This window comes from Thamnophis elegans, chromosome 2 (genome assembly GCF_009769535.1).
Source record: "Thamnophis elegans isolate rThaEle1 chromosome 2, rThaEle1.pri, whole genome shotgun sequence".
NCBI lineage: Eukaryota > Metazoa > Chordata > Lepidosauria > Squamata > Colubridae > Thamnophis > Thamnophis elegans.
In genome coordinates this window covers 74,800,932-74,828,612 of record NC_045542.1, presented here as the reverse complement: position 1 = coordinate 74,828,612, position 27,681 = coordinate 74,800,932, and the positions used below count along the sequence as shown (strand labels likewise).

The 27,681-nt window shown below is 36.3% G+C and overlaps 1 protein-coding gene across 2 annotated transcripts in view; it reads right to left on the bottom strand.

The window, feature by feature from the left end:
• Positions 1-9,732: 9,732 nt before the first annotated feature.
• KCNIP1 (potassium voltage-gated channel interacting protein 1) overlaps positions 9,733-27,681 on the bottom strand; it is a 373,536-nt gene continuing 355,587 nt past the window's right edge. For both annotated transcript variants that reach the window (XM_032212085.1, XM_032212086.1), the window contains 3 exons: positions 24,831-24,935; positions 24,596-24,658; positions 9,733-16,835 (listed from right to left, as the gene is read on the bottom strand). In XM_032212085.1, the coding sequence (XP_032067976.1) occupies positions 16,788-16,835; positions 24,596-24,658; positions 24,831-24,935 (216 nt within the window). In that variant the 3' untranslated portion in view covers positions 9,733-16,787. The remainder of the gene's footprint in view (positions 16,836-24,595; positions 24,659-24,830; positions 24,936-27,681) is intronic.

The following is a 27,681-nucleotide window of genomic DNA, read 5'->3' as shown; positions in this document are numbered from 1 at the left end:
TAATAGTTAAAATAAATCAAGGCCGGCTCCAAAGCTGAGTTTTTGGGCATCTGATTTGTCTTTCTAGCCTTTCTCTTCCAATGGATAGGTGAAGTAAATCTGAAGTACATTTCTGTGTAGGTAGAATTTGTAAGAGGAGAGGCTTATGTCAGCTCCTGTACAGAAGATGCATTGCAGGATTGAGGAGTCTTTTGTCTGTCAAGATTTGTAGTACCATGATTTGAGCTTGTCAGGACTCGCGTGTCAGCTATGTACATGACTGAAAAAGTGGAATATAAAGCCACTTTAATAGCAAGCCACAGTAACACACTAATTCCCCCAATCACCGCCCATATGCACAACAAATCCATCAGTCTTTCTCTCCTTTTCCCTCTCCTAATCTCCCTGCTTGTTCATTCTCTGCATCATTTTTCTCTCTCATTTTCTAGCATACCTTAGGGGCCTTCATTCCTATTTTCAACATTATAAACGTCCGCCTTGGTGATATAACCACTGCAGCATTTCCACAGAAGTTGGTGAGGCAGACACCAGGGAAATTCAAAGGAGGCATTAAAAAATCATGCCAGTATAATTGAAACCTGTATGTCAACAATGTACACATTGCTCTCCCCCTTTTTTTGCCACCCACCCAGCCCGAATATGCTCCTATCCAAAATTAGGTTTCTGGATTGGATCAGTTATGACCTGTTAGAAGTATGTTTTCAATCTCTATTATTTAGTACATATTTATCTGGTGTTAAGTGTCATTAATCATTATTCTAAGTAAATGATGTGTAAAATTGCAGTCAAGTATCTTCTCTAACAACTGTCTTCATCAAACATAGTTATCAACACCTAAATAGATGCAAAACTTTATTTATTTATTTATTTATTTATTTATTTATTTATTTATTATTTATTTATTTATTATTTATAAATAAGATTGATATAACTGTACATTTTGTAGAATACAACTTAAGGTAGTTCCCAATAATAATAAAAGGAGGAAAAACAATAAGAAAATACAAAAAGAGGGAAAAAAGAAAAAAAAACTCTAAACAATTATCAATCGATACAATCTTTGCATCAATCAATACAATTTTTGAACTCCCATCTTATTCTATCCTAGACCATCAGGAAAATGTTAATCCCTTACTGCTTTTTAGAAGCCTAAAGAGGAGGGGACTGGCCAGATCCAAGGATGAAGAGTGTTCTACAAGGCAGGGTTTGCAATAGAAAATGCATGTACCTAAGTCCTACTAGATGACAACATTAAAGGATGGCACCTGGACTCTAGGTCCACTGTAATGTAGCCTAATGTAGTAGCCAGATACTCTTAGAAAAGGCAGTTCCACAAATAATGTGGCCTTGTATGTAGGTTTTTAAAGATAATAACCAATACCTTGAGTTGGCAATGCTCTACGTTTCTTGAAATGATCATAAAAAAAGCTGAAAGCTGATGGATGAAAAAACAAGAAATGGTTAAATATTTATTTGAATTTCACATGAATCTTTTGATCTAGCAGCTTGTATTGCTCTATATAAGATACACTTTTAGTTATACGCTCAGTGCATTTCATACACTGCATTTGCACTTCATACAAAAGGCAAAAGATTTTACACAATGTGAAAAAAAAAGTTTAAAACTCTGACATCAAAAACTGGCTTCTACAACTTTCAAGACAAGCTACCAACTTGAAATATCATTTAAGTAAAATATTGGGTTACCCAGATCTTTCTTTACAAGTACAATATTTAAGAAAAGACTTTGAAGTTGCAGGTACGTTTGCAAGAAAGAAAGTTTATATCTTTTTTACATACCATTTATCTAGAAATTTTGTTTTTCTTTTGGAGAATAGAAAAATATATATTTACAAATGCATCTGTTGTGAATTTTTTACAAGCTCTGAGTATTGATCCATACCAAATTTTGTTTTTCTTCATCTTCTTTTGTGTAGCAGTTGCTGCTACTATTTTATGTAAGCATAAATACTTACTTTTTATTTCTTTATTTCAAACTCAAAAAAGAAAGGGTAGTAATCTGCAAAATTGAAGGTTTAAAATTGATTTTTTTCTTTTATTCTTTAAAAAAATAATATAGTTACATTGGATATTTTCTCCTTTACCATGCTTTTTTGTTTCATGTTTCATTTCTTTTAATTTAGTTCCATGTTATTTAAATGATTTCCATTTGTGTATCTGCTCTTAGAGTGCAGTACACCTGCAATATTGTGAAAGTGACCTTGAGAAATATTTTGTCAATATAAATAGCATAGCATCACGAAACAGCTGGTAACTAAGTGGAATTTTTTTCCAAAAGGACAAATGTGTAATAAGCTGAAAATGTTACAACCAGATATTTTTTGAGGCCCCAGTGCTGGATTGGACAAATCTATTAGTGATTGGTCAAATAAAGCATGAAGGACAGTTACTACATTTGATGGCAATTCTAAAATTGAAGTGGAATATAAAAACTGTGACAGTAAAGGATACTCTTTTGTAAAATAAATCATTCACTTTTATAGCTAAGAACAAACTTTTCCTGAGATCTACTTTGCAAACTATCAAACATATAATTTATGCTGGTGATTTCAACTTAACTTAGGAACCTCAGCTACATAGAAGTCAAAAAAAGATGAACTGTTACCTGTTCTCAAGATTAGATAATATTGCATGGGTATATATTAGAATGGAATGCAATAAATATTTGTTACTTATTAAATCCAAATGTATTAATTATCATTGTTTTGTTTTGTTTATTTACCACCAATATATGTAGATTTGTATTTCACTGAATAATAGCTTTGCTGTTGAACTTGTAGTTGTTTGTATGGCACTATTAAAAATAAAAAAAAATGTATTCATCTGTAGTGAACAGGAAGGCAAATACACACATTGGTATCCTTTGTAAAATCCTACTCTATTATTCTCTGAATCCCTAAGTTTAAGGGGTAAAACCACCCTTCCAATCTCTATATGGTACAAACGTAAACAACATATATTTCTGCAAATGTGAATGAACATTTATTGATGTGCGGTTGATAACAGAGCAATATTAAGAAACCAAACAAAAAAATTGGATACCCATTCAGTTAGTGCATTGTAACACACTGAATATAATCACAGCTTCCAAAGACAACAGAAAGGAAGCTGAACAATTTGAACTGTCCTTCACAGTTTCTGTGATTCATCTATTATTGAAAGTATGCAGTAACATCTTGAATGTGCCATGCATTCAATAGAACCTAAGGATATATCTGAGATAGTCTGGCAAGGAAGAATGGTGTGTGTGTTTGTGTGTGTGTGTGTGACATGACAAAAGCAAGAATAGGAAGACTTTTAAGAAATGTTTAGAACCTGTTATTTCTGCCAAAGGAAGTCTGTTAAAGTACTAACAGAAAGGATTCATTCATTCATTCATTCATTCATTCATTCATTCATTCAATTTCTATAATTCCCATCTCATTCTATGACTCTTACAATGGCAACTTACAATTAAACTATATATTACAATCAAAATACTACATTTTAAAACATAAAAAGAATAAAAACATCCAAAATAAACATACCTAGCAACCAAGATGCTTGGCCAGTTAGCAATACAGTTCTTTTTTTTTTTAGCAAATAATTTTATTTTAATTTTCAAAACAAACACAACACATAAAAATCTTCCTTTTTCACATACTGTAGAAAATGTATCAGTTGGTTACAAAAGACTTTCGTGCATCTCTTCCACAGTCATCAAGCATAGTTCACATTAACTCAAGTATTTTAACTCAGATATTTATACATGTTACCATCATCATACCTCCATTTTCACTTGACTATAGTTGTTTAAACGTCCTTCATCATAAAATATACCAAAATTAAATACATAACCACATACTGGCATTTCATTTACTATTTCTAAAATCCTCCAATGACACTAAATCCTTATATCCTATTCTAGCTAAACATCCATAATATTTCATAACAAAGTTTTCCATCCTTCTTCCAATCACTGTTTACAATTACATCTCATTTCCTTAGATGTATGTATGTATACATACATACATACATACCTACATACATACATAATACGTTATTATCATTATCCCTCCTTATTTGACTTTATCCTGCATCATATCATTTTTCCCCCTAGTAATCAACACTTAACTGAATCTAACTTAATTTTTTTAAATTATTATTAACCTTTATATATACTCCAAAAGGGTTCTAAACTTCCTTTCATGGGTACCATTCAATATTAGCAAAATTTAGTGATAATAGATATAGTTAAATAAATAATTGATATGATAATAATTTAAGCATACAGTTCTTGAGAAAAGAATGGGGCTCTTGACATATTCATCATCCAGGTTCGGGAGCATATCAGGTTTTGGGAGTCTTCTGAAAGGCTACAAGGATTGAGGTTATTTTAATCTCTAAAAGGATGATGTTCCATAGATCGGGCCACTGTGGAAAAAAGCCCATCTTCTGGACCCCAACCACAGACCAATGTTCCCTCTATTTTTTTTTCAGTGTGAGCGGAAAAGTATAAGTGTTTGAGCGGCACAGTTTCATGCCTGAGCACCTAAGAGAGCCACAGTTTGAACTGCTGTCACGTCTGCTGGACATTTGCGCAACATACCAAGCGTCAAGCGCCGATTGCTAGCGAGGTTCAGCCTGATGAATGCCAGGCATGAAAAGTGCCACTCAAAGACTATACTTTTCTGCTCACCCTGAAAAAAAAAGGCTCTGCTCAGCTTTTAGATTGTTAGACTGGCTAGAGAGAGACATGGCACCAACAGGGTCCTGGGTCCTGGCATTTTGCCAGGCAACCTGTCCTCTCACATTCCTTTGGAATGCAACCCATCACATGTGAATTAGATTTGCCAATTATCCTATTAAAAGATAACGCTATTATTCTAAAATACGACTAACTCGATATTAAAAACTGTAAATATGTAATGCTGATAAATAATAGCAGTAATTGTTTATTTAGTATGATTAAAATCAGTATTGATATATCAATATAATATCTATCGAAATTGACAATATACACTAAAATAACAATACAATATATAATGTGGAATATAAATGTAATAAATATAATATATAAATGCAACATAAATGTAATAAAATAATTTATCATGAAACTCTCCCCCTTTAAAGTAGTAAGATCAATTAAATAGTCTAGCAAGTTTGGACAATATGCTATATGTTATGTTACTTAAGAATATATATACCTCAGAATCAGATACAACATCCACATCATTTCCAACTGAGTCAATAAAATCATATGCCATGCCAAAACTATTTTAAATAAAGATATGAAATTAATCAAGTATTGCATTTATTTTTCAAAATGAATGTACAATTTTTTTATTATTTAAGTTTTGTACCCTATATTTTCTAACTAACGTTAACTTTAAAAAGACGTTACATCAGACTACAGTACAAGTAATTAAATGAAGACTAAAATAAGTGTTTTGGCATATTGAGCTTTTTATATTTCTTTCTTATATTGCTTCCTTATTTGAGAACTTGCTCCTCAGCTTACTTACGCATTAACTGTTTGTTGCTTTTATGGTTTATTCATTCACTGCTCCATCTTCAGTTTTTTTCACAGGGGGCAGAGCTTCCTTCCTCCCTCCCTTCCTTCCTTCCTTCCCTCCCTCCCTCCCTCCCTCCCTCCCTCCACTCCTTTGGCCACCATTTTGATCCAATTCTCTCTCTCTCTCTCTCTCTCTCTCTCTCACTCACACACACACACACACACACACACACGTTCTTTGGGGGGGGTGAATTACTCCGCCTCACTGCGCAAAGTCAGCTCAGCATGTGTTCGGCCCCCACTTACGCCGAATCAAATCCGCGGCCGGCGGGACCAGGGGGTTGCATTTCAAAGCTGCCAGTCCTCTTGCTTCTTCTCTTTCACCAGCAAAGCTCCCGCTGGCGCCTCCGCCCATGGCAGTGGTGCCTCTCCCTCCACGCGGAGCACCTGAGCTGGCTCCCGCGTTATCCCTCCCCCTTCCGCCTCTGCCGTGCTTTTGAGGCTGCGGGAGCTAGTAGGAAAGCGGTGGAGGTGGAGGCGGTGGCAGGGGTAACCCAGAGCCCAGCTGAGGTGCTCCGAGTGGAGTCAGCTGGGCTCTGGGTTACCCCTGCCTCCGCCTCCACCTCCGCCGCTTTCCTACTAGCTCCCGTGGCCTCAAAAGCACGGCAGAGGAGGAAGGGGGAGGGATAATGCGGGAGCCAGCTCAGGTGCTGGAGGGAGAGGCACCACTGCCATGGGCGGAGGTGCCAGCGGGAGCTTTGCCGGTGAAGGAGAAGAAGCAAGAGGACTGGCGGCTCATCAAAACAAGTCTGGGAAGGTCCTTTGCGGGTGGCCAGTTCTAGCCGCCTGCAAAGGACTTCCCCACGTTTGCTTTGGTAGAAATCTCTGCGCGGCAGTTAGAAACTGCTTCGCGGGGATTTCTTTCCATGTGCGCGGCCGCGCAGGTGCGCACCTTAGAGGGAACAGTGCAGCAGACAGTCTGATGGATTTGGTTGGATGGATAGTGTCTTGGAAAAAGGATATCCCTCAGGTACTCCAGTTCCAAGCCATTTCAGGATTTAACTAGCACCTTGAATTGCTCTGAAAAACATACAGGAAATAAATGTTCAATCTCTGCTTAATGGTACAGAAAATTCTCCTTCTTTCGCTGTACTTTAATACAAGTTGTCCATCTGCACAGTAAATGACTTTGAGAACTACCCAAAATAATTTCCCCACTTTAATTTTGAAACAATGCAATAAAATATTTTTGAAATGTTTTAATATTTATTCTTCTTTCTTTTCTTTTCCTTCCTTCCTTCCTTCTTTCTTTCTTTCTTTCTCTTTGTATCAAACACTGAGATCCCATCTGTGGGCAAATTGAGTCTTCCACATATAAAGTTTCTTGTATGGTACCTTTTTCTCTCTGCTCCTGTTGCCAGGAATAAAGATTTTTCAAATCTATTCCAATCAAACAACAGACTTAATTTGGTGAATGTTGTTCTAAATCAGAAGGAGATGGGTTATATTTAGTTGCACAATATGAGCCACCTGAGAATGATACCTTTGATATGAAAGCGGCTGTCTTACAACACTTACCATTAAGCAGGTCCTCTAAATATAATGGAGATTGTTTATAAGTAAACATGCACAGGATTACTCTGAAAGAGAAGTGTCCCTTGGCGTGATGGATCAGTTGCACACAATATGGTCTATTTAAGGACAGTAATTTCCATTGTGGTGAAGGGAAAACACCAGGCTCCTTGTAAGCCATAGCAGCAGAAGTATGAGTGTCTGGAAATTCAGTGCCTGCCTAACAACTGTTCTGTTGAAGAAGGTGGCAGGGGCTGGAGAAAAAAGTTCCTGGAGATGACCTGTTTGAAGATCACAAACAGAAACCTGAAGAGAAACCTTCTGGTAGAACATTCTTATCAGGCCCATATAAGTGAATTCACCCATTGCAACATATTGTCCAGGTAGAAGAGAAAGTTAGTTCTTGAAACTAGAAAGCCTTCCTCATGTGGAAGGAAATGAATAAGATTTATAAGGAGCTGTTCATATCCCCACAGCTGAGATTGGAATAGAGCAGGACAGCAAACTGTTCATCCAGAAGAGATAATGCCCTTGGTTAGGCATTTATTTTGACTGTTACTTTGAGTTCTTATTTTGGACTGCTGAAGCTTCAAAGAACTATTTTAATTTTCAGATCACGACTTTCAATGCTCAGAAAATAAATTTCCCCAGGTTCTTTACACATATGGACAGTCCAGAGATTGCTTTCAGTTACTCAGTAGCCAGCTCCCCACTAATTCCTTCTAAAGATTTCTGCCACATCCATACGAAAGTGACAATATTAAGACCAATACCATGAAGAATTTTGAATTTAATGAGTGTTGCTTCTAAGAAAGAACATAGAGGATTACAGTGAAAGAAAAGCTTCATGTAAATTAACAAAATAACAGAAATATAAGGGACCTTGGAGGTCTTCTAGTCCAATCCCCTGCCTAAGCAGGAAACCCTACACCACTTCAGACAGATAGTTATCCAACATCTTCTTTAAAACTTCCAGTGTTGGAGCATTTACAACTTCTGGAGGCAAGTTGTTCCACTGATTATTTGTTCTGTCAGAAAATTTCTCCTTAGTTCTAGATTGCTTCTCTCCTTGATTTGTTTCCACATATTGCTTCTTGTCCTAACCTCAGGTGCTTTGGAGAATAGCTTGACTCCTTCTTCTTTGTTGTAACCCCTGAGATATTGGAACACTGTTATCATGTCACCCCTGGTTCTTCTTTTCATTAAACTAGACCCAGGGTGGCGAACCTATGGCACGTGTGCCATAGATGGCACGCAGAGCCATTTGTCAGGCCATGCGAGGCATTGCCCTGTCAGCTGACTTTAGCCTTTTTTTGAAGCCATTTTTCACCCTCCCCAGAATCCAGAAGCTTTATAGGAGTCTGTGAAGGGCGAAAACAGCCTCCCCCCAGACGCCTCCCGGCGCTTCCCTGAAGCCTCCGGAGTGCAAAAAACTAGCCCTAAGAGGAAACTGAAAGCTCATTCCCGAACTTCCGGTTTGCCCATAGGGCCAATTTTTTTTGCGCTCCAGAGGCTTCAGGGAAACGCCTGAACCCTCCGGAAGGCATCCGGGGCAGAGGCTGTTTTCACCCTTCCCAGGCTCCTATAAATCCTCTGGAGGCTGGGGTGGGTGAAAAAAGCATGTGAAAAATGGGGGGTCGTGCCTGTTATGCGTACATGTGTGCTGGGGGTCACACATTGCACTATAGGTGTGGCACACCCATGCATGACCCCCTGTGCTCCCTCCGCTTTTAACACGCGAGCCAAAAACGGTTTGCCATAGCTGAGCTAGACATAACCATTTCATGCAACCATTTTTCATGTTTTAACCTCCAATCCCCTAATCATCTTTGTTGCTCTTCTCTGCACTCTTTCTAGACTCTCAACATCTTTTTACATTATGGTGACCAAAACTGAATGCAGTATTCCAAGTGTGGCCTTACCACGGCGTTATAAAGTGGTATTAACACTTCACGTGATCTTGATTCTATCCCTCTGTTTATGTAGCCTAGAACTGTGTTAGCTTTTTTGGCAGCTGCTGTACACTGGTGGCTCATGTTTAAATGGTTGTCCACTAGGGCTCCAAGCTCCCTTTCATAATTATTACTATTGAACGAGGTGCCACATATACTGTACCTGTACATTTTGTTTTTCTTGCCTAAATGTAGAACCTTCCTTTTTTCACCATTGAATTTTATCTTGTTAGATAGTGCCCAATGTTCAAGTCTGTCAAATCCTTCTGAATCCTAAGCCTATCTTCCGGAGTGTTGGCTATTCCTGCTTGCTTGGTGTCATCTTCAAATTTGATGAGTTCCCCTTATGAAGGTAGCTATGGGTAATGCACCTTTTACATCTGTCCCATATTCAATACTGTTCCTCACACATTATTGACCAATGAATCCAGTTGTCATCTTACCTAGCCTTTGTAAATTTTCAACTGCATGAGGTCATTGGACATTACCAATGGCTCATTTCTTTTTTGACCCATTGTGTGACTAACTCCCTGTTGCCTAGAATAATTTGCTATAATCTTGTCTCTCTGCCTCAAGCAGGGTTGAGGTTGAGTACTCATAAAGAAGACAGTCACATCATCTTCTGTACATATTATATTTTTTATTATTAAAACCAAAATCTTTGAAAATGTTCAACAAAATATTATACAAATTGCTGTTTGATCATAATATTTGTGGAAGTGGAACTATATGTTGCTGCTTCAATAGAATGGCTTTATTATCATGAATATTTGTTAATTTTTCTGATGAGCTCAAAAGCAACGGTGGTAGTTACACACAAAGAAGGAATGCTGTAACACTACTGCACATTTCTAATGTCAACACACTGGTGAAGTTTTTTGATAATATGAAGAAAATCTCCAAGATGCTTTTAATCTGCCATTCCAACTGAGCAATGCAAATATCTTCTATCAATCCATTACAATCAGTATAATTCATGGTTCCTCATGCAAATGAAATGAGTAACAGGAAAACTAACATCCACAGTAGCAATCACATCCATTTTTTGCATCGCTATTCTTATCATTTTTATCATGTATATTTTTATCAATCTGTTGCCCGTAATGTATACATCTGGAAAAATGGATTTCCTGATTTTATTGTAATAACTCATAGCTAATGATCTGACAAATATTTTAGACACTATCGAAACAATTACAGTTGTGAGCAGTTTTGCACAATGGAGAACATTGATAATTTAAAAAATCTCTTGTCCAAGATTAGTTTCTATATATTGCAAGTAAAATTCAGGATGAAGCAAAATTTGTTGATCATAGAATTTCAATTATTGTCATCAAGACTTTGTAATACATACAGCAAATATGAAAAATGAACATGCTTCTGAGCCCCAAAATCGTCATACTGGGTATGATTCAGATTAAAGTACACACTTTTTAAATCCAGGTTGTAAACTGGATGCTTAATTCTTTTCTACGGGTGGTTGATCTCATCAATTTTCAGGTAGCACATAACCTGGGTTAGAACATGCTTCATGATACATGAGCTCATTTTTAATGCTAAATGATACTATCATGAATGTTGCATTTCTCTTTCTTTATTAATCGGGCTACATGCTATAGTCATGGATTTGTTCATGGATGAGACCTCCATTGACAACAAAGAGAAGAAATGAATGTATTAAGGACTCTGGCATCATCACAGAGTTTATAATTTAATATTGTTAGAAAGTGATAATGGCTTCAGTCTCCTTTTATGACATGCATTAATAAAGACCTAAAAAAAATAACATTAGTTATTTTTGGCTAGCATCTGTTGTAAGCATCACTGCAGAGAGATAAAGTATTCTATAAGGGCTTGTTGTGGTCACTGGTTTTGCCAAACAACTGGGCTAGGAAAAAGTCTTATCATGCCATGTTAACCTTCTCCTCTTGCAAGATGTCTTGTTTTATAAAAGTTACACCTCCTTACAGCAGAAGACCTTGAACAACATTGAACAAAGGAACTTAGCTACCAGACCTTTAGAGGGTGGATTTTCATTTAATGTTTTTCTTTTTGTTAGCATAATAGTATTGGAAGGAACTGTAGAGCTTTTTGATATTCAAGAATGAATAATAGGAAGACTGTGTCATTGTGGGGGGAAAGAGGAACTGTTTTACAGTGTGGCTTTTAATTTTTTCCCCATAGTTCAAATTTATTCTCAAGTAAATTTTACAGAAGCTCATAACCTCAATTTAATTCTCCTCCCCACTCCATCTTCCCAATCTGCAGTCTCATTCTCATGTCTTCTGATTCAAACCAAATAGCTCAGCCCACATGCATGTGTACTTATAGCACAGCTGCAATCCATGGAAAACTAGGAGACACAAATATATGCAACTATGGAAACTTTTACTGAGAAAGTCAAAGGAAAGAATATCTTTGCTTTTTGTCTGACTAAAAAGAAATGTAAAAATAGGTCAACACTCAGATGAACTTATAACACACACAGTACAGTAGGTCTCAACCTACTTAGCAAAAGATGCTAGGTTGATTGAAAAGTTGGCAGGCAAAATAATGGAAAGGATGTGCTACATCATGGCTACCAGATTTGGGGGACTTTTAGATAGCAACAAGAATAACTCTTTCTGCTTCCATTTAGTAGCTGTCTGGTCTTTTATGGGCCAGTATTTGTTAACCTTACTACATTAATGGATAGCCTTTAGTTTTAATTATTATTATTATTTTAAATTCAGAATACTCTAATTTAATTTATAAGACAGCTGTTATGAAGGTGGACAAGTCATCTGAATGTCAGCTGCTGATATGACTCAGAGCTTTAGTATGAAGCAAACTTCTCACTGACCAAAAACCTCAGGATCAGTTCTAGAATTTAGTTTGTGATGAAACTAGATATAGCAAGCAAGTGCATTAGGCTTTTCAAAAGAACGAAACTACCAATGTCAAGGAAATAAGTATATGGTAATTAGAACTAATCTTCATCTTTTATTTATTAAAAAATAATTTCCTTTCATTGTATTGATAGATCCTTGATTTTGATAGGGTTAGATAACACTAATATGCAGAGTTGTTCTTTCTATAGAAAGCAATTTAATATCGAATTAGTTTGGGTCATACCAAAGAGATCCTCATAGAACTTCAGAACATGAAGATATCAGATCCAACTCAGAATTTATCTGAAATTGATACTCATTCTTATTAAATATGCGTATTTATATAAATGTAAAGCTTTATAAAAAGTGGGACTGCAATAGGAGAAATTTGAAACCTGTCTCTCCCTAGTAACCCCAGTGGGGTTCTCAACAGCTCTCTTTGAACAATTATTTGCATTGTGCCTCAGAATATGTGAAAAATGTGTTGTACTAAGAAGTTATATGATCTTTTTTCTCTTTCTTTCTTGATTTTAGACAAAGAACTCTCCTACAGGAATTCAGAGGAGTAATTTTCAAAAGATGAGTTCTGCAAGATATATATTTAATTTATTGCAGAATATAAACTTATCTAAAATTTGTCAGCTGTGTGTCTGATATATAAATTCTGATCTTTGGCTACAAATTTTGTCTTCCTCAGCCCATATATTGAGGAAAGGCTCATATAAACTTTGCTTCCAAAAAGTTGCACTTGTTTGAATTTCATGGAAAATTATCTACTTAACTCCTTCATGATGAATCAATACTACCGTGGTGTCATTTTAATAGTTTAACTCATCTTCATCAAACCCTTAAATGGTTGAAGCTGGGGGAAATATTCTTAATTTCCTTACCTCTTCCTCCTATATCTGTAATTATTTGCTGGTCTACTCCATCTTTACAAAGACTTATAAACTCAATTTAATTCTCCTCCCCATTCCATCTTCCCAATCTGAAATCTCTTTCCTGCTATATAGTACAACAGATGAAAGCGTAGAGTAAGCAAACCGTTGTTTCATATGTTAGAAAAAAAGAAGAAAATCCTGCCATCTAATTGACAAAGAAGAGAGAGAGGTGCAGAGGGGAATCCCTTTCTGGGGTTTCAGTTTGCAAAAAGGCCATGGTGGCTGCATTGGAGGAGAACCACATAAGTCTATCTGAAAAGTTACATATCTCTATACCTACAGTACTTTGATGGTGACCCTGCTTCCAAGGTTTGTCAGTGGATATTGGAACTAAAAAGCAGCTGAGCCAGACACAGGAGGGACACTTAGGAACTGGAGAATCACTGGGGATAAAAACCTCCAAATATATTGTACAAGATATCTAAAGGGCATCTAAAAGTTTTCTGAGAACATGCCCATTACATTACAAACCCAGTTACAGTAGTATCAGGTTTACAACTTTCTGTATAAAGACTTTACAGTTAATGTGCTTTATAAAATATAGAACTATGAATGATATTTTTAAAATATATTTCCCTTGCCAATGATACATAATCTGTTGTAAAAATATAGCTAAAACCTTATTGAAAATATGATGGTCACCAGTTAGAACAATATAAGGAAAGCTATTTGCGGCAGCCCTTGGTTATTTTTTCCCCAGGAAAAAAAGGGGTGGCTTGGCACTACTTTTCAAATAACTTCATTTCTGTGTATTTAAAAATGTATTATCTGAACATTTTTTCTTAAACCAGGAAATCAAATTTAGATTTAATCATTATTTAGCTTACCAATATTTTATTTCGTATATGTGACAATCCAATTATAATCCCTCACAGTTGGTTCTTAAACTCAGCTAAAAATTGCTACATATGTTCCAGAGCGGATTCAGGAGAACGAGTGGGAAAATAGTGGCCATGGTTTTTATTGGTGATGGCTAATATGGTGCAGCATAGGATGTGAACCCCATATCAGACAGTTTCCTATTGGTGTATAATGTCTTCCCTGCCAAATTGGCTTGGGAGTCTCTAGGAATTACAGGCTGAAAGCTAGTTGCATGTTTATATGCCACTGGTGGAGAACAGACTTGAAGCTCCAGGACAGAATTTAGCTGGAAGGTCTTCCTGTCTCTTGACCTCTTGTCTAGCTTAACCATAGATCAGACCCATTATTTCACTTATCTGAAATAAAACACTATTAAAAAAATAAAAAATGTTAAAAATATAACATTTTGCTAGAGTAAAAGATATGCTAACAATATCTTAAGGTGAGTAAGGAAATTGAGACTTCCATATGTAGAATGAAGGTGTTGGGGTCATATAAGCATTCCTTCGCATTCATATATTTCCAAGAATGACTTCTTTCTGGGTTCCTTTCTCCATGTGTCTCATTGCAAGACTGTATTAGGCAAATAAACAACCTGCAATAAGTTCAGTTAGAGGTTTCTGCATGTACTGGATGTACTAATTTTAAATGCTAAATCTGTGGCTGCTGCTGAAAGCAATTGTATCTGAATCAGTAAATTCAACCTTAACCAAGATTATTTGGAAGTCAATTCCATTAATACTTTCAGTAGAATTTACTTCAAAGCTACTTAATTAGGATTCTTTCTTTAAAGCCCTTCTCTTTTATGAGATTCCCATTTGAGAAAAAAGGGCATTGTAATGTGCAGCATATCATGGTTAAGTTAGTTGACTGAAATTGTCATAATGTGAATGATGTATACTGCATAAAATTTAAAATGTAGTTTTGTATTTTGAAACATCAAATTTCATTTTAAAAACATCAGTCTATCTTTCATCATGCCTTTCAGCATCAGCCATATTAACTGCTAACAAAATAGCTCAAAATAATAAGTTGAATTTTTATTTTTAAATATTTGCATTCCGAAAGGGTAAAAACATCAATAAGATGTAAGAATTTTTTTTAGAAACAATGCACGCATGCCCCCCCCCCCCAAATAAAAGCAGTTGTTAATCCTGACTCTTAATGCCCTTGTATTAAAAACAGGAACCCTCAGCTCCAGTGAAAGCAAGATAGCCTGGAATTTTAACATTTTTATATTCTGCAACACAATCTAAGTTGCTTTATCTATGAAACTATGAACTATGCAGTGACTTTGCTTCAGCAGACCAGTATGGCTGGTTTTGTGCTTGAAAACTGTAGGTACACAATATACAAAGAAGAGCCTGCACAATTCAGCTTAAATGCAAGGCATAAAAACTGGTGAATGTTTTGTTAAATAAAATAATATTTTATATGTTGTATTGAGCAATGATTTAGAAGAGCTGATATTTCATTCTCCTGAAGCATTTCAAAATCTTAAAGCTTAGTTCTATTCCTTTAGGTCAATTGTAACACTAAGGCAAAATCATTGTCGTATTTAGCTAAATATTTTCCTGACATTTTCTGCAAAAAGTGTACTGTATTCTGTTTTTATGTGAGTCTCAGTTTCACGTGAATAATCAACAGAAGGCATAGAGGAAAAAATTTAAACTGGACTTTTTGAAAACAAAAAAGGGAATGATGAAATACTTTGAAAAGGTACGAGGGAAATATTTTGGAATTCCTGTGAGAGTATCACTTCTCTGCTACATGTTGAAGCAGTCTTTAGAGAACCATTTTTTTGAAAAAAAATTCAACTCTTAAGGCAACTGCATGCACAGGTTTGGTAAACAATGGGACAAGAATCGGCTTCAAGTCCTCTAAATATTATTTCAAAGCACACCACACTGTCTTCTTTTATAGTAATACTTTTTCAAGTCAAAAGCATAAAACGCTAGGCTTACCTATAGAGTATGATATTGACTGTCCTTGATTCTTTCCTCTTTCTATTGCATGAGATGTACTCTATTTTACTCAGCCCACAGACGAAACTCCCACAACAGCTGGCACTTAGTAATCAGATAGCAAAATGTGTCAAAAACACACCTACACATGCTTTTCAGTTTCACCTTTGGTAACCCTTCTCTTGCATAGGTCCAGCCCCAAGTCATTAATTTCACTTGAACATGCTTGAACATTTGTTCTGGGTGAGAGGAAGAGACTATAGTGGCAGTTTTGAAATGGACTAGCTTGTCAAATTTTTGTCTTGAAAAGTGAGAATTTTAGCATACATGGAAATACCCTTTTGCAGGTAGATTCCAGATTGCAACTATTTTCTTAGTGGTGAAAGGAATATTTCTAGTAACAGTTTTAATGCTAAGAAAATGCAGTTTTTCTGAATGGAAAGTCTTTTCTTGAGTAAACAAATGCCTGAATCTGGTACAATAAATTAGTCACTGCTCTACATTTATTGCCCAACAAATATTGTGCAATATTGTGCAATAAATATGAATAAATAATTGTCCTGACAGGTTCCAAATGAATTAAACCCCACATTTACCATGTCATATTTGTGCCAGCTTGTGAAAGTAGCACAAACTTTTCCAGTACCATCAAAGGAAAATGTTAACACAATATGATGATACAAAAAAAAACGCAACAGTGATTAAAGAAGCAACTGATACTGTGTTACCATATGCAATCCAGCTTGCTAGATTCAAAGCAGCAGACTTTTTTTGTGATTAGCTAATAGAATGTTGAATATTGTTTAAATAATTTAAACTTCAATAATTAATTAAACTTTAAGCAGCAGGTCCCTCTGGTCAAATTTTATTAGCATGCTTCTAAATGAAATAAATTCTAGTCAGTGTCTCTTGAGGGAGGCAAGATTGAGTTTGTTGCATTCAGAGACACAGCTCAGTTTGCAGTAACATACAAAATCCTTATACACTGAGTCTGTCCAAGTAGTAAAAAGCTTTCATCAAAAAAGATGGTGGGGAGAAAAATCTTCACTTGTTTTCTTCAGGATCTCAGTACATATAAAGTCTCAGATTTCTAGACTGCTCTTCAGCTGCTGTTACATGACATTTTCAAAAAGCTGTAAGGATCTCATGATATTGTCATCCTGGAAACAACAAAAAAATACATAAACATATTTTAACATATTTCAATTGCTGACACAGTTTTGTCCAGTCTGTGATAATTATGGGCAGCAGTGGGATTCACTTACCTTTCCTACCGGTTCGCAAAGGTGAGTGTACACTGCCTTCTGCGCATGCACAATGCTCATACATTATATCAGGGCAGGTGGGAGGAACTGGATAGAACTGGCTGAATATCACCATTGTTGGAAGATTGTTTTCAAAGACCCACAGATGATCCAGTTTACACATTATCATATATGAGTCTGAATGTATGGTGTGGCAAAAGTATGACATGTTTACTCTGAAAAAGAGCAGTCAGTACAAAGTCCAGTTTTTCTGATCCCATCTGTCTTAATTGTTTTGGGGCTTGCTAATTTTAAGCTTCTGGATATATTTAAAACATCAGAATGTTATATTTACTTCGGCTGATTTCCTGAACTCTGGTGTCTGTCTCTGTGTGTGTGTGCACGTACATACTCTAAATATATTTTTGTGGTTTTTTTTTTGTTATAATGTTAATTCAGCTTCAAACGTTTAGCAGACTTTGTGGGTGAAAGCTTTGGATCCCATAACCAAAAGCTCCAGCAAAAAAGGAACATTTTATCCCTGACCAAATGGCTGAAAAAAAAAACCCACCATCCCAAACATCCCTCTTGTCAAGAGGTTAAGCATCTCTGTGCCTGCTGAAAAATGGGCATAAGCATGATTCTTATCTGATTTAAATTCTTAAACTCTAAGAAGGTTGAATGGTCTGTCTCAGCAAGCCGTTAAGTATTATAGAATGCTATATGAATTGCAACCGTTCTGGGGTTGTAGAAATAAATTGATATACGTTGCCAACATTGATGCCCTTGAACAGGAAATCTTCTGACAATATTTTATAATACATCATTCAGTTAATTTATTGTCTAGATATTTAATGTATATCAGTATGGGAATTTTATATATCACATTTGAACCTATATACACCCAGATATAAACTCTTAATTAATTTGTTTTAGTTTCATTGTTAGCTATTAGATTTGTTATTGCGAAACAATGGAAATCTGAAGTGCATCTCGTATAAAGTATTTCAGAGGTATTTCAACGTGGAAAGTTGCCCAGCCTGAAAAATTAACACTAAGACCTTTGGAAAAATCTGCAATAAAAGAAAATTCAATCACATGTGGTCAACATTACTCCTAAAATGTTAATAATATTTTCCTTACAGATTATCTTTATGTGTTGTATACATACTCCTTTAAAAAGAAAGATTAATGGTGGGAATCAAAAAAAGAAATTGGATATTGTATTTGTTTTTACGATTCTCTTTTTCTCCTTCCTTTATATGAGATTGTTGTCAGTTTTTATTGACATCAATAACAATCTTGTTTCTGATATCTTTGTTGTTATAATTTTTGATTATATATGTATGTATGTATGTATGTATGTATGTATGTATGTGTGTGTGTATGTATATATATATATATATATATATATATATATATATATATATATATATATATATATATATTCATGGGTACAGGTATGCAGGTCTTGGCGTATTCGGGTCTTTTCCCATGTAAGATTGAGAGTATCTTGGCGACATTTCGACGAGGAAGATGGCGAGTGGGACCTCATCGAAACGTTGCCAAGACAATCTCAATCTTACATGGGAAAAGACCCGAATATGCCAAGGCCTCTGTGTGTGTGTGTGTGTGTGTGTGTGTATGTGTGTGTACACTCGCCATATTCAGGCTGGACTTTTCGGCTTAATGCGTAGTCGGAGCTGTCGTCTTTCTATAAATCTTGGTGTGTGTGTGTGGAGTGCTGGCATTGTTTCAGTAAGTGGATTGATTGGCTGTGTGGCTGTATCATGATTGGTAGATTGGTGCTGATTGGTGCTGGCTGTGTGTCCATTGTTGTTTTGTGTTGTAATGGCCTGGGTGGTAGGTGGGGCTCATTTGTTTACCAGGGCTGGTTTCCAGATGGAAAGGTAGGAGGCAACATCACATTTATTCAAGTTGTGGGGGTGTTTCTCTATTTCAAAAGCTTCCATAATTATTCTCCTGTTGAAGTGTTCAGTTTTGGAGAGTAACCTGGTTCCTTCAAAATTAATTTCATGTCCTGTAGCTTTAAGATGCTAGAAAAGGGAGGAGGTTTTTTCTTTTTTTCTTATGCAAGTTTGATCCTCTGATTCTGTACAACTACTTTGCTCTTGTTTGGGATTTGGGCTTAAATAAAATAGAGAGTCAAATTTATTGTGATAGGAGCTAATAGATTTATTATAAATGTTACATTTCTCTTTCTGACAAAATTGCTTCTCATACTGGGTATAATTGGAATTGCTTTGCTCAGATGGTAATACAAGAAATCTGAAAAGGAAAGAAGAAGAAAAAAACTTGCCCATGTCTGCTTGGTATTCTAATGAGACAAGGGAGGTTAAAAACTAACTTTAAAGAACCACTTGCAGAGACTGAAACCGAAAGAACCACTTCAGAGACTGAAAAATAGGAAGTCTGTCACAGACAATGTCTAAGTAAAGGGAAATGCAATCAGTTTTGTAAGAAGAGCTGGTCACACTCATTTACTTTTTTGAAAAAGTTCATTCACAAGTAGCTGCAGCAACATGGGGTAACTCTACTCTCCTGTATTTTGGAGTACAGAAAAGATAACTTTGTACTACTTAAAGAGAGAAGAGGATGATTAGCAGAAAGGTAACCCATTCAATTATAATGGTGATGGTTGCACCATTGGAATACTTGAAAGGCCAAGTTGGGGACAGCTCATCAAGGAGAATACCTATTTGTGTGGCTGTTAGGAGTTGAACATGACTTGATGGCACATAATCAAGATTGATAACTTGAGTACAAGATTGTGTAGTCAACAGACTGCACAATTGACAGTTGATCATTCTTTGCAAGTAGGTACAGGGGAGAATCTGGATGCTATGATCAAGACAGTGAACCCGGATGATTCTCTTTAAAAGGAGCAACAGAAAGATAATTTCTTCTTCTGAAGAAAAGTAGGAAATGAAGGATTTTTATTTTGTTCCCATTCTTTCTGAACTGAATAAATTAAAGGGGACCAGATGTTTTCCTATTGTCTTGTCTGTTGTGCTAAATGGGGAAACTAAAATGATATTAATTTATTGCCATCATAATATTGAATAAAGTGACCTGAATGCTCACATTCAATAAAATAAGGAAATTCGATTTTACAAGCTAATATTAACTACCGAAATTAAAATTAACATCAAATTTTCCACTGGGAACCTAATTGAGATGTACAAGCAAATGCTTCTAATAAAAATATGAAGGTCTTCATCACAGTGAAGCAGGGGTGTCAAACTGGTGGCCCTTGGGCCAGATGCGTTATGTGCAGGCTGCGCCCACCTCAGCTCCGTGAGTGAGAAAAATGTCATGAAACCAGTGGTGGGTTCCTACCAGTTTGGCTGAACTAGTAGTGGTTTAGCAGCCTGGGTCACTAGAACTGGTAGAAACCCAGGCCTACCATGCCCCTGAACCGGTTTTCCGGGTGCTGCCATAATCTTATTTTTCAGTTCTGTGAACAGCACGCACATGAGTGAACCAGCAGTAGTGCCTGCTGGAATCCACCCCTACATGAAGCGTCATGTGACAGCAAAGTGAGGTGGCGAGTTTGACATCTGTGTTTTAAAGGCAGAAATAAGCTTTTATGCCTCACTCAAAAAGTCCCCACTTTACATATAAAGGTGGTCATTTACATTTTTATTACATATGTATTTTCATTATATTTATGGCATTTGTTACATACTTTTGTATTCTACCAAGTATTATAAGCATGAAGAGTTACTTGAAAAACAGTATTTATATGCAATGTTTAATTAGATCTGCAAGATCCAGCAAAGCAAATGACCAGCAAGTATTCTGCTGTTAAACAATTATAGGAAGAAAAAAATTATAAAATATATGTTATGTAATATTAGAGATTTCTATTGGTTATTTTTAAAAGGACTTTGTGGTCTATTATGTAGCCAGTGAAGAAATGAAAGAACTGTTATGAAGCAGATTAACTTTAACTTTTAATAAATTTATATGGGAGTCTTGAAATTACCTAATCTAAAACTATATTATGATGCAGTGGCGCTATCTGTAATTAGTGATTGGACTCATTTAACCAACGATAGAATACTGAATATCGAGGGACATGATCTGGTATATGGTTGGCATGCTTATCTGTTATTCAACAAAATAACAGAAGAATTTTAAAAGTCATAATTTAAGAAATGCTTTACTGCGGGTCTGGAAAAAATACCAATATAAATTAAATGACAAGATACCCATGTGGGCAATTCCCAGACATGCGATTGAAAATATGAATACAGCACAAAAAACAGGATAGAACTACCTACAGACAGCTTCTCATTTTGGAAAGGGGGGGTTCTACAACTAAAATCTTTAGAGGTATTAAAAGAGGAGAAGGTAGTTCAAACATGGTTCCAGTATGGGCAATTACAGGCCAGGTGGAAAATAGATCAAAAAATTGGTTTTATCCAAGTTGAGGATAACTTGTTTAAACTAATAAGAGATCAAAGCTTAATGCATATAAAGAGGATATATAATGTACTAGAGTTTAGAGTTTTATTTCATTTGTATGCCGCCCTTTTCCCTAAGGGGACTCAGGGCGGCTCACAACTCAAGAAGGGAAGGGGGGATACAGACAGTTTAACAACAACACAAACAATACATAGTTAAAAAGCGCAACAATCATACCATTCGAGATAGGGGCAGCGAATCTTTAGCCCCAGGCCTGTCGGAACAGCCAGGTTTTAAGGGCTATGCGGAAGGCCTGGAGGGTGGTGAGGGTACGAATCTCCACGGGGAGTTCGTTCCAGAGGGTCGGAGCAGCCACAGAGAAGGCTCTCCTCCGGGTAGTTGCCAGTTGACACTGGCCGGCGGATGGAATTCGGAGGAGGCCTAGTCTGTGGGATTTAATTGGTCTAGTGGAGGTAATTGGCAGCAGGCGGTCTACTAATACAGATGGATTCGGAAACAGAATTAGTCAAAGATTGTATAATAAAGTGGGTTCAAAATATTGAAGAAACAATAATGTTGGATATATGGGAAATAATATGGGTAAGAAATGTGAAATTTACACAAGCTCAAAACCTGAGAGAAAATTTTTATAAGATGTTCTATAGATGGCATTTAGATCCTAAAAAGCTTCTATGTATCCGAATGTACAGCCTAAATGTTGGAGGTGTGGTTCTCTCGATGCTACATATTTTCATATATGGTGGACCTGTCAAAAGGTTAAGGCATTTTAGATAAAAATATGGTGGATTATGCAAAATATCTTTAAAAGAAGGATAAAATTTACTCCTCAGTTATTTTTACTAGGTATATGTACTGACTTTACAATGGTAGAGACTAACTTGGTTCTGCACCTAATAACGGCGGCAAGACTGTTGGTGGCGCAATACTGGAAGAAGGAAGACTTGCCTACAACTCAAGAATGGACATTGAAAGTTACAAACTTAGCCGAGATGCTAAAATATCGGCATATCTTAAAGATCATTCAAATGAGAGATATAAACGAGACTGGAAAAAATGGATTGACTATATACAAAACAAATACGGGACTAAGAAATGCCAGATAGTCTATGCTTAGGATCAGGAATGAGTTAAACTGTTCAAAGTTAGTGTAACAGGAAGAAGCTAAGATCAATGTAGAGATGTTATTAACCTCTTTTTTTATTTCTTTTGTCTCAATATATTTTAGACTGTGTTTGTTAAAAATCTATACCATGTACGGGCTCTGGGAAGTCTGGGGGGAGGGAGGTGGGGTGTTAGGGGGGAGGGCAGGGGAGGGGGACATATGCTATGAGTTAGATTTCAACGTAATGCGATTTCACATGTATACTGTTTCTCTTTAATTTCTCCGTAAAAATAGGACAAGCTGAATACATTGACATATAGTAGAAATACACCAAGGGGAGGAGGAGTGGGATAGAAGGAAGAGGGGTAGAGAGGGCAGGAGAGAGGATGGGAGGGAGGGTGAGAAGGAAGGGAGGGAGTGGACTGGGAGAGAGGAGTGGTAGAAGGGGAGGGGAAGTAGGGTAGAGGGGAACGATGGAGTGAAGATAGTAAGTTGGAGGGGGGCGGAAGAAAGATGTGTATGGAGAGCGGAAGAGGTATATTGGGTTTCTATTTGAGTTTGAGTTTGAGTTTTATTTTATTTATATTTCTGGGGGTATTGCTGACAAGAGGAACTGCTGTGATTATTGTTTAATGTTGTATGGCCCCGGTTATGCACAGTATATATGTGACTGTATGAAAATGAAAAATGGAAAATAAAAACATTTTAACAATTAAAAAATAAATAAATTTATATGTCGCCCAATCCCGTAGGACTCCGGGCAGCTTACAGAAACAAGTGAAAGAGGGGAGTTAAAAATAAAAAGAAACAGTTTAAAAAGAAACAATTTAAAAACAACACACCATACACTCCATCTGGGTGCGGCTGGACCTCATTCATGAAGTCAGCAGCCCCAGGCCTGCCGGAATAGCTAGGTTTTAGTGGCTTTTCGGAAGGCCGAGAGAGTGGGATGGATTACATTTTTCAATTTTTAATGAAATTCTAAATATATTTACCTTTTTACACTATTATTTCATCGATTGTCCTTTCAGTTATAGTTTGATAATATCTGTAGTCTTTTCTACACATAAAAGTAGGAAGACAATGGCTTTCTGAAATATACAGTACTCTTCACTTACCAACTAACTGCTTTGTTCAGCACTTACCATGGTGCTGAAAAAAATAGGTTTATGACCATCCCTTGAGCTTACAGCCAGTATCCCCAGAGTTTCAAAACAGTGATTTAGGAGTTTTGCAACTACTGCACATTTATAATGGTTGAAGTGTCCTGTGGTCACCTGTTTGCCATTTGCAATCTTCACAACTAGATTCCAATAGGCAAAGTCAATGGGGAAGCCAGAAGGAAGTCGCAAATCACAGTCACATGACATCAATCTTATGATTTATAGTGATTTGTTCCAGTCCCTATTGCTGTTGGTAAGCCAGAATGACCTGTACTAGAAGTGTTAAAGTCAAGAAAGCAGAGCAGTAGAAGGAATTTTTAGAAACAATCCCTCCATGTTTTGTTTTTTAAAAACTACTAGAATAAAGGATTTTTAGACACTGGGAGAGATTAGAAACAGAATATTTCTTTGAGCCTTCATTATTTTCTTTTCAAGAAGTTAGTGTATGTATTTTGTTCATTGCATAGCAGATGATCCCTTCCCTCTCCAATAACTAAAAAAGTGAGTTGTTTGAGATTAGAATTAGGCAAGAAATAAATAGACCACTTGTCTTGTGTTCTTTCCAATGAATTTCATGCACCAGTTAATTATCTCCATTTCTTTCAGCTATTTCAATAATTTTTTCCACATCACATGATCAGAGTTAGAGTTAGTGTTATCACAATGACTGACAGTTACCTTTGTGAATGTAGATATACTACAGCATAACCACAACAAGAATATTGTGCAAATTAATTAAATCTGTTGTGGGGAAAAAAACTTTGGCCATGAGATTTTAACCTTAGAGGCAGGCAAAAAAGGAAGTATTGACCATTTACTCTTACTAATTACATTTTCATTTATATATACCAGGGTTTTCCAAACTTTGCAGTACCTCCATTGCCTATTGAAGATTTGGCAGGCACAGTTCCCCAAAAGAAATTTTGAAAATGATCCTGCTTTGCCTATATGGTCCTTACCTCCTGACATGACTCAATAAACTCATCCAAAGTTACAATGCCGTCTTTGTTTTTGTCCATTTTCTGTAAAGAAAAAGAAAGAAAAATGGAAACATTTCTGTATTGGCTTTGAAGCACAATACCGAAATGCCACAGAAGCACAGCTCTAAGTTCTGCAGATGTCTACAGACTGTATTTTCCAAATATGAAATGATTAAAAATATAAATTTTCAATGTAGAAACACATGAATATTACCTGGAAAAATACTTCTACATGTTGTCTTGGAGCATCTTCCTTCAGCACTGGGTAAGTATACTTGCCCATCATGTTATAAATTGCCTTTACTATGTCCATCATTTCCTGAAATTATGAGAATTAAAACACAAGAGAGATCTCAAATAAGATTAATTTTCAAAACCAATACAGCTGTGGCAATGACACCCTAGAAATCTATTTTTTCCTCTTTGAGTGCTGATTTTCCACAACAAAACAATACTAACATTACAATGTTCCATTAGGAGGACTCTGCACATAATGCTTTAAGGTTTATTGAGTTCATAGCTGTGATACAGACTGAAGTGGTATTCTGCTGGTTCGCTCCTGTTCAGGGGAACCGGTAGCGGCCGGTGTGGGAGGCTCTGCCCAGCCACCCAGACATCATCATGGACACATGTGCAGAAGTGCCATGTGCAAATGAAGCGAGCACTAGGGAGTGCATGCTCGCAGTTCCGAACTGGTAGCAAAGGTAAGAGGATTTCTTGCCTGGATACATACATTTTCAAATGAAAGTTTAAAACATAAATGCAGAGTAATATATATGTATTATGTTATGCATACCTGTGCTTTCATCCTTTCATTAGAAAATGTCTACTTAGTAACTTTGAATTCAATAAACCTTTATTCTCAAAACTAAATTTGTTTGGCATGCCCAGACCTGATGCTATATTTGACCTTGTCAGAGATCTTGTAAGGCACAGGTTCAACATTACTTGCATTTGCAAGACTATGGGCTGGGTTTCTAATAACTATGTTTACAGATCCGTACTCTGAATTGTTATTTCTACATTAGATTCAGATATTTTTGTCAGCAGCTTATATCCAAGGACAGTTTTGCATTAGTAAAGCCCATTTCTCTTTATCCAAGATGGGTCATTTAATCTTTTCAGTTTTCCTATTCTGTTTGCTTCCTATACTAGATCCTTACAGTTACGGAGTGTTCCTTCAGTTCTGAAGACCAGTTTTTAAATTGGCACGTAAGGCTGTAGTTAATAATGTAATTATTTGTTAATGCAAAAGCCATCACTGGATATTGCCATTCTGTCTCATCAATACAGTACAATCGACAATTACATGTACATAAGAAAATGTCAGTTGTGCTGAATGCAACCCTTTGTTTGTCTTACATAAGTAAGTGCTACTCCCCTAAAAGTAAAGAACTTCACCAAAAGTAAAAATCCTGCAGCACAGTAAAAGTTAATACATATTTTATGACATAAACTTCAAGAACTTGCTGTTCACTCTGTCGCATAGTTCATTTGATCCTATCTATCAAATGCATGCATACCTTAATAAATATGTTAATCCAAAAAGGTGCTGCTGCAAAACCCTCTGGAAAATAATCTTTGTGTATTTTACTAACTTGTTTTGTGCATATGCTATCTGAATCAATGAGCCAACAGGTCATTGTGAAGATCTTGGTGCTCTCTGAGCATAGCTGTTTACTTGCAGGTATTTCACTTTCCAAATAGGTAATGTCATCAGTGTGAATGAGGGTTGGGTTTTGCTGCCTGGTTATACATAGTCGCTCATGAGGTAATGATGAGGGTGTAGTTTGCTCCTTGTTTAGATCGGATTATAGATTTTTTCCCCAGTTGTTTGTCTGATGCTGATTCTTGCTTCTAGATGTTACTATACATCCTTTAAAAAAGAATTTTTGCAAGGAAATTAAAATATTTTAATCGTTAAAATATTTTAATTTCCCTGCAAAAAAGAAAATAGTATGATTCCTACTATCTGATCCATGCTAGATTTTTGAATAAGAAGTTCGGCTTTTGTTTATTCTCTCTTGGAAAACACAGTATACCCTTCAGAATTTCAATAGAACATAGAAAAATAGAGTTGGAAGGGACCTTGTAGGTCTTCTAGTCAACCTCCTGCTTGAGCAGGAAACCCTATACCATTTCAGACAAATTCTTGTCCAGTGTCTTTTTGAAAGCCACCAGTGACGGACTACCCACAACTTCTGAAGGCAAGCTGTTCCATTGGTTGATTGCTCCCACCATTAGAAAAATTCTCCTTAGTTTCTCAATTTCTCTTAGTTTCTCAGTTCTAATTGAACTACATTGGGAATAAGTCTCAGATTAGAACTTGACTAATATACTCTATGTAGAAACTCTGCTGTCACAAAATTCAACCCAGTTATTGGATGAATCTGATGTTTGCCTGTTCCACTTCAAAGAACAGCACAGAAATTCCTTGCAAACATTTCCTGGCATAGTGTGTGGCTCAGAAGAGATAATGAGCTTGTGTAATTCATTGAACATATTGAGGGAAGTTGTTGCCATGTAAATCTGTAAAGGGCTAAAATGGCCAAGTTGACATATGGGGCTTTGTGCATTGCAAATTTGTCTGTGAGATTATTACTGGAGCCACAAATGTGCTATGTACTTCTTTCTTTGTATTCCTGTTTTTCCAAAGAAATAATTTGCTGAGATGCAAGTCAGAGATTCTGTTCTTCCAAAAAGCTTTGTATGGGACATGACATCCAGCAATCAGCTTGCTTTCTGCTCTGCTATGTTGTTATAGTTTTTTGCAACATACACCACTCAATTCCATGTGATGGTTCAATTCATCTTAATTTTGTTAATATCTATACAGATGTGTTTCCTATGTATGGTGTGATCTGGACAAAGTTAAAATGTCACTGTTCAATGAATTGCGGTTAAAGAGAATGAAGTAAGGTTTAAAGCGTATTGTCCATTCTGATGTTAAGATACATAAGCCTCAGTAACAGAGATGAGAAGTCTTGCTCCAGGTTTGTCTCCATTATGTTCACCATCCCTAATTTCTATGTTGAATGGGAAGGCCAGTATTGATCTTCCACTTA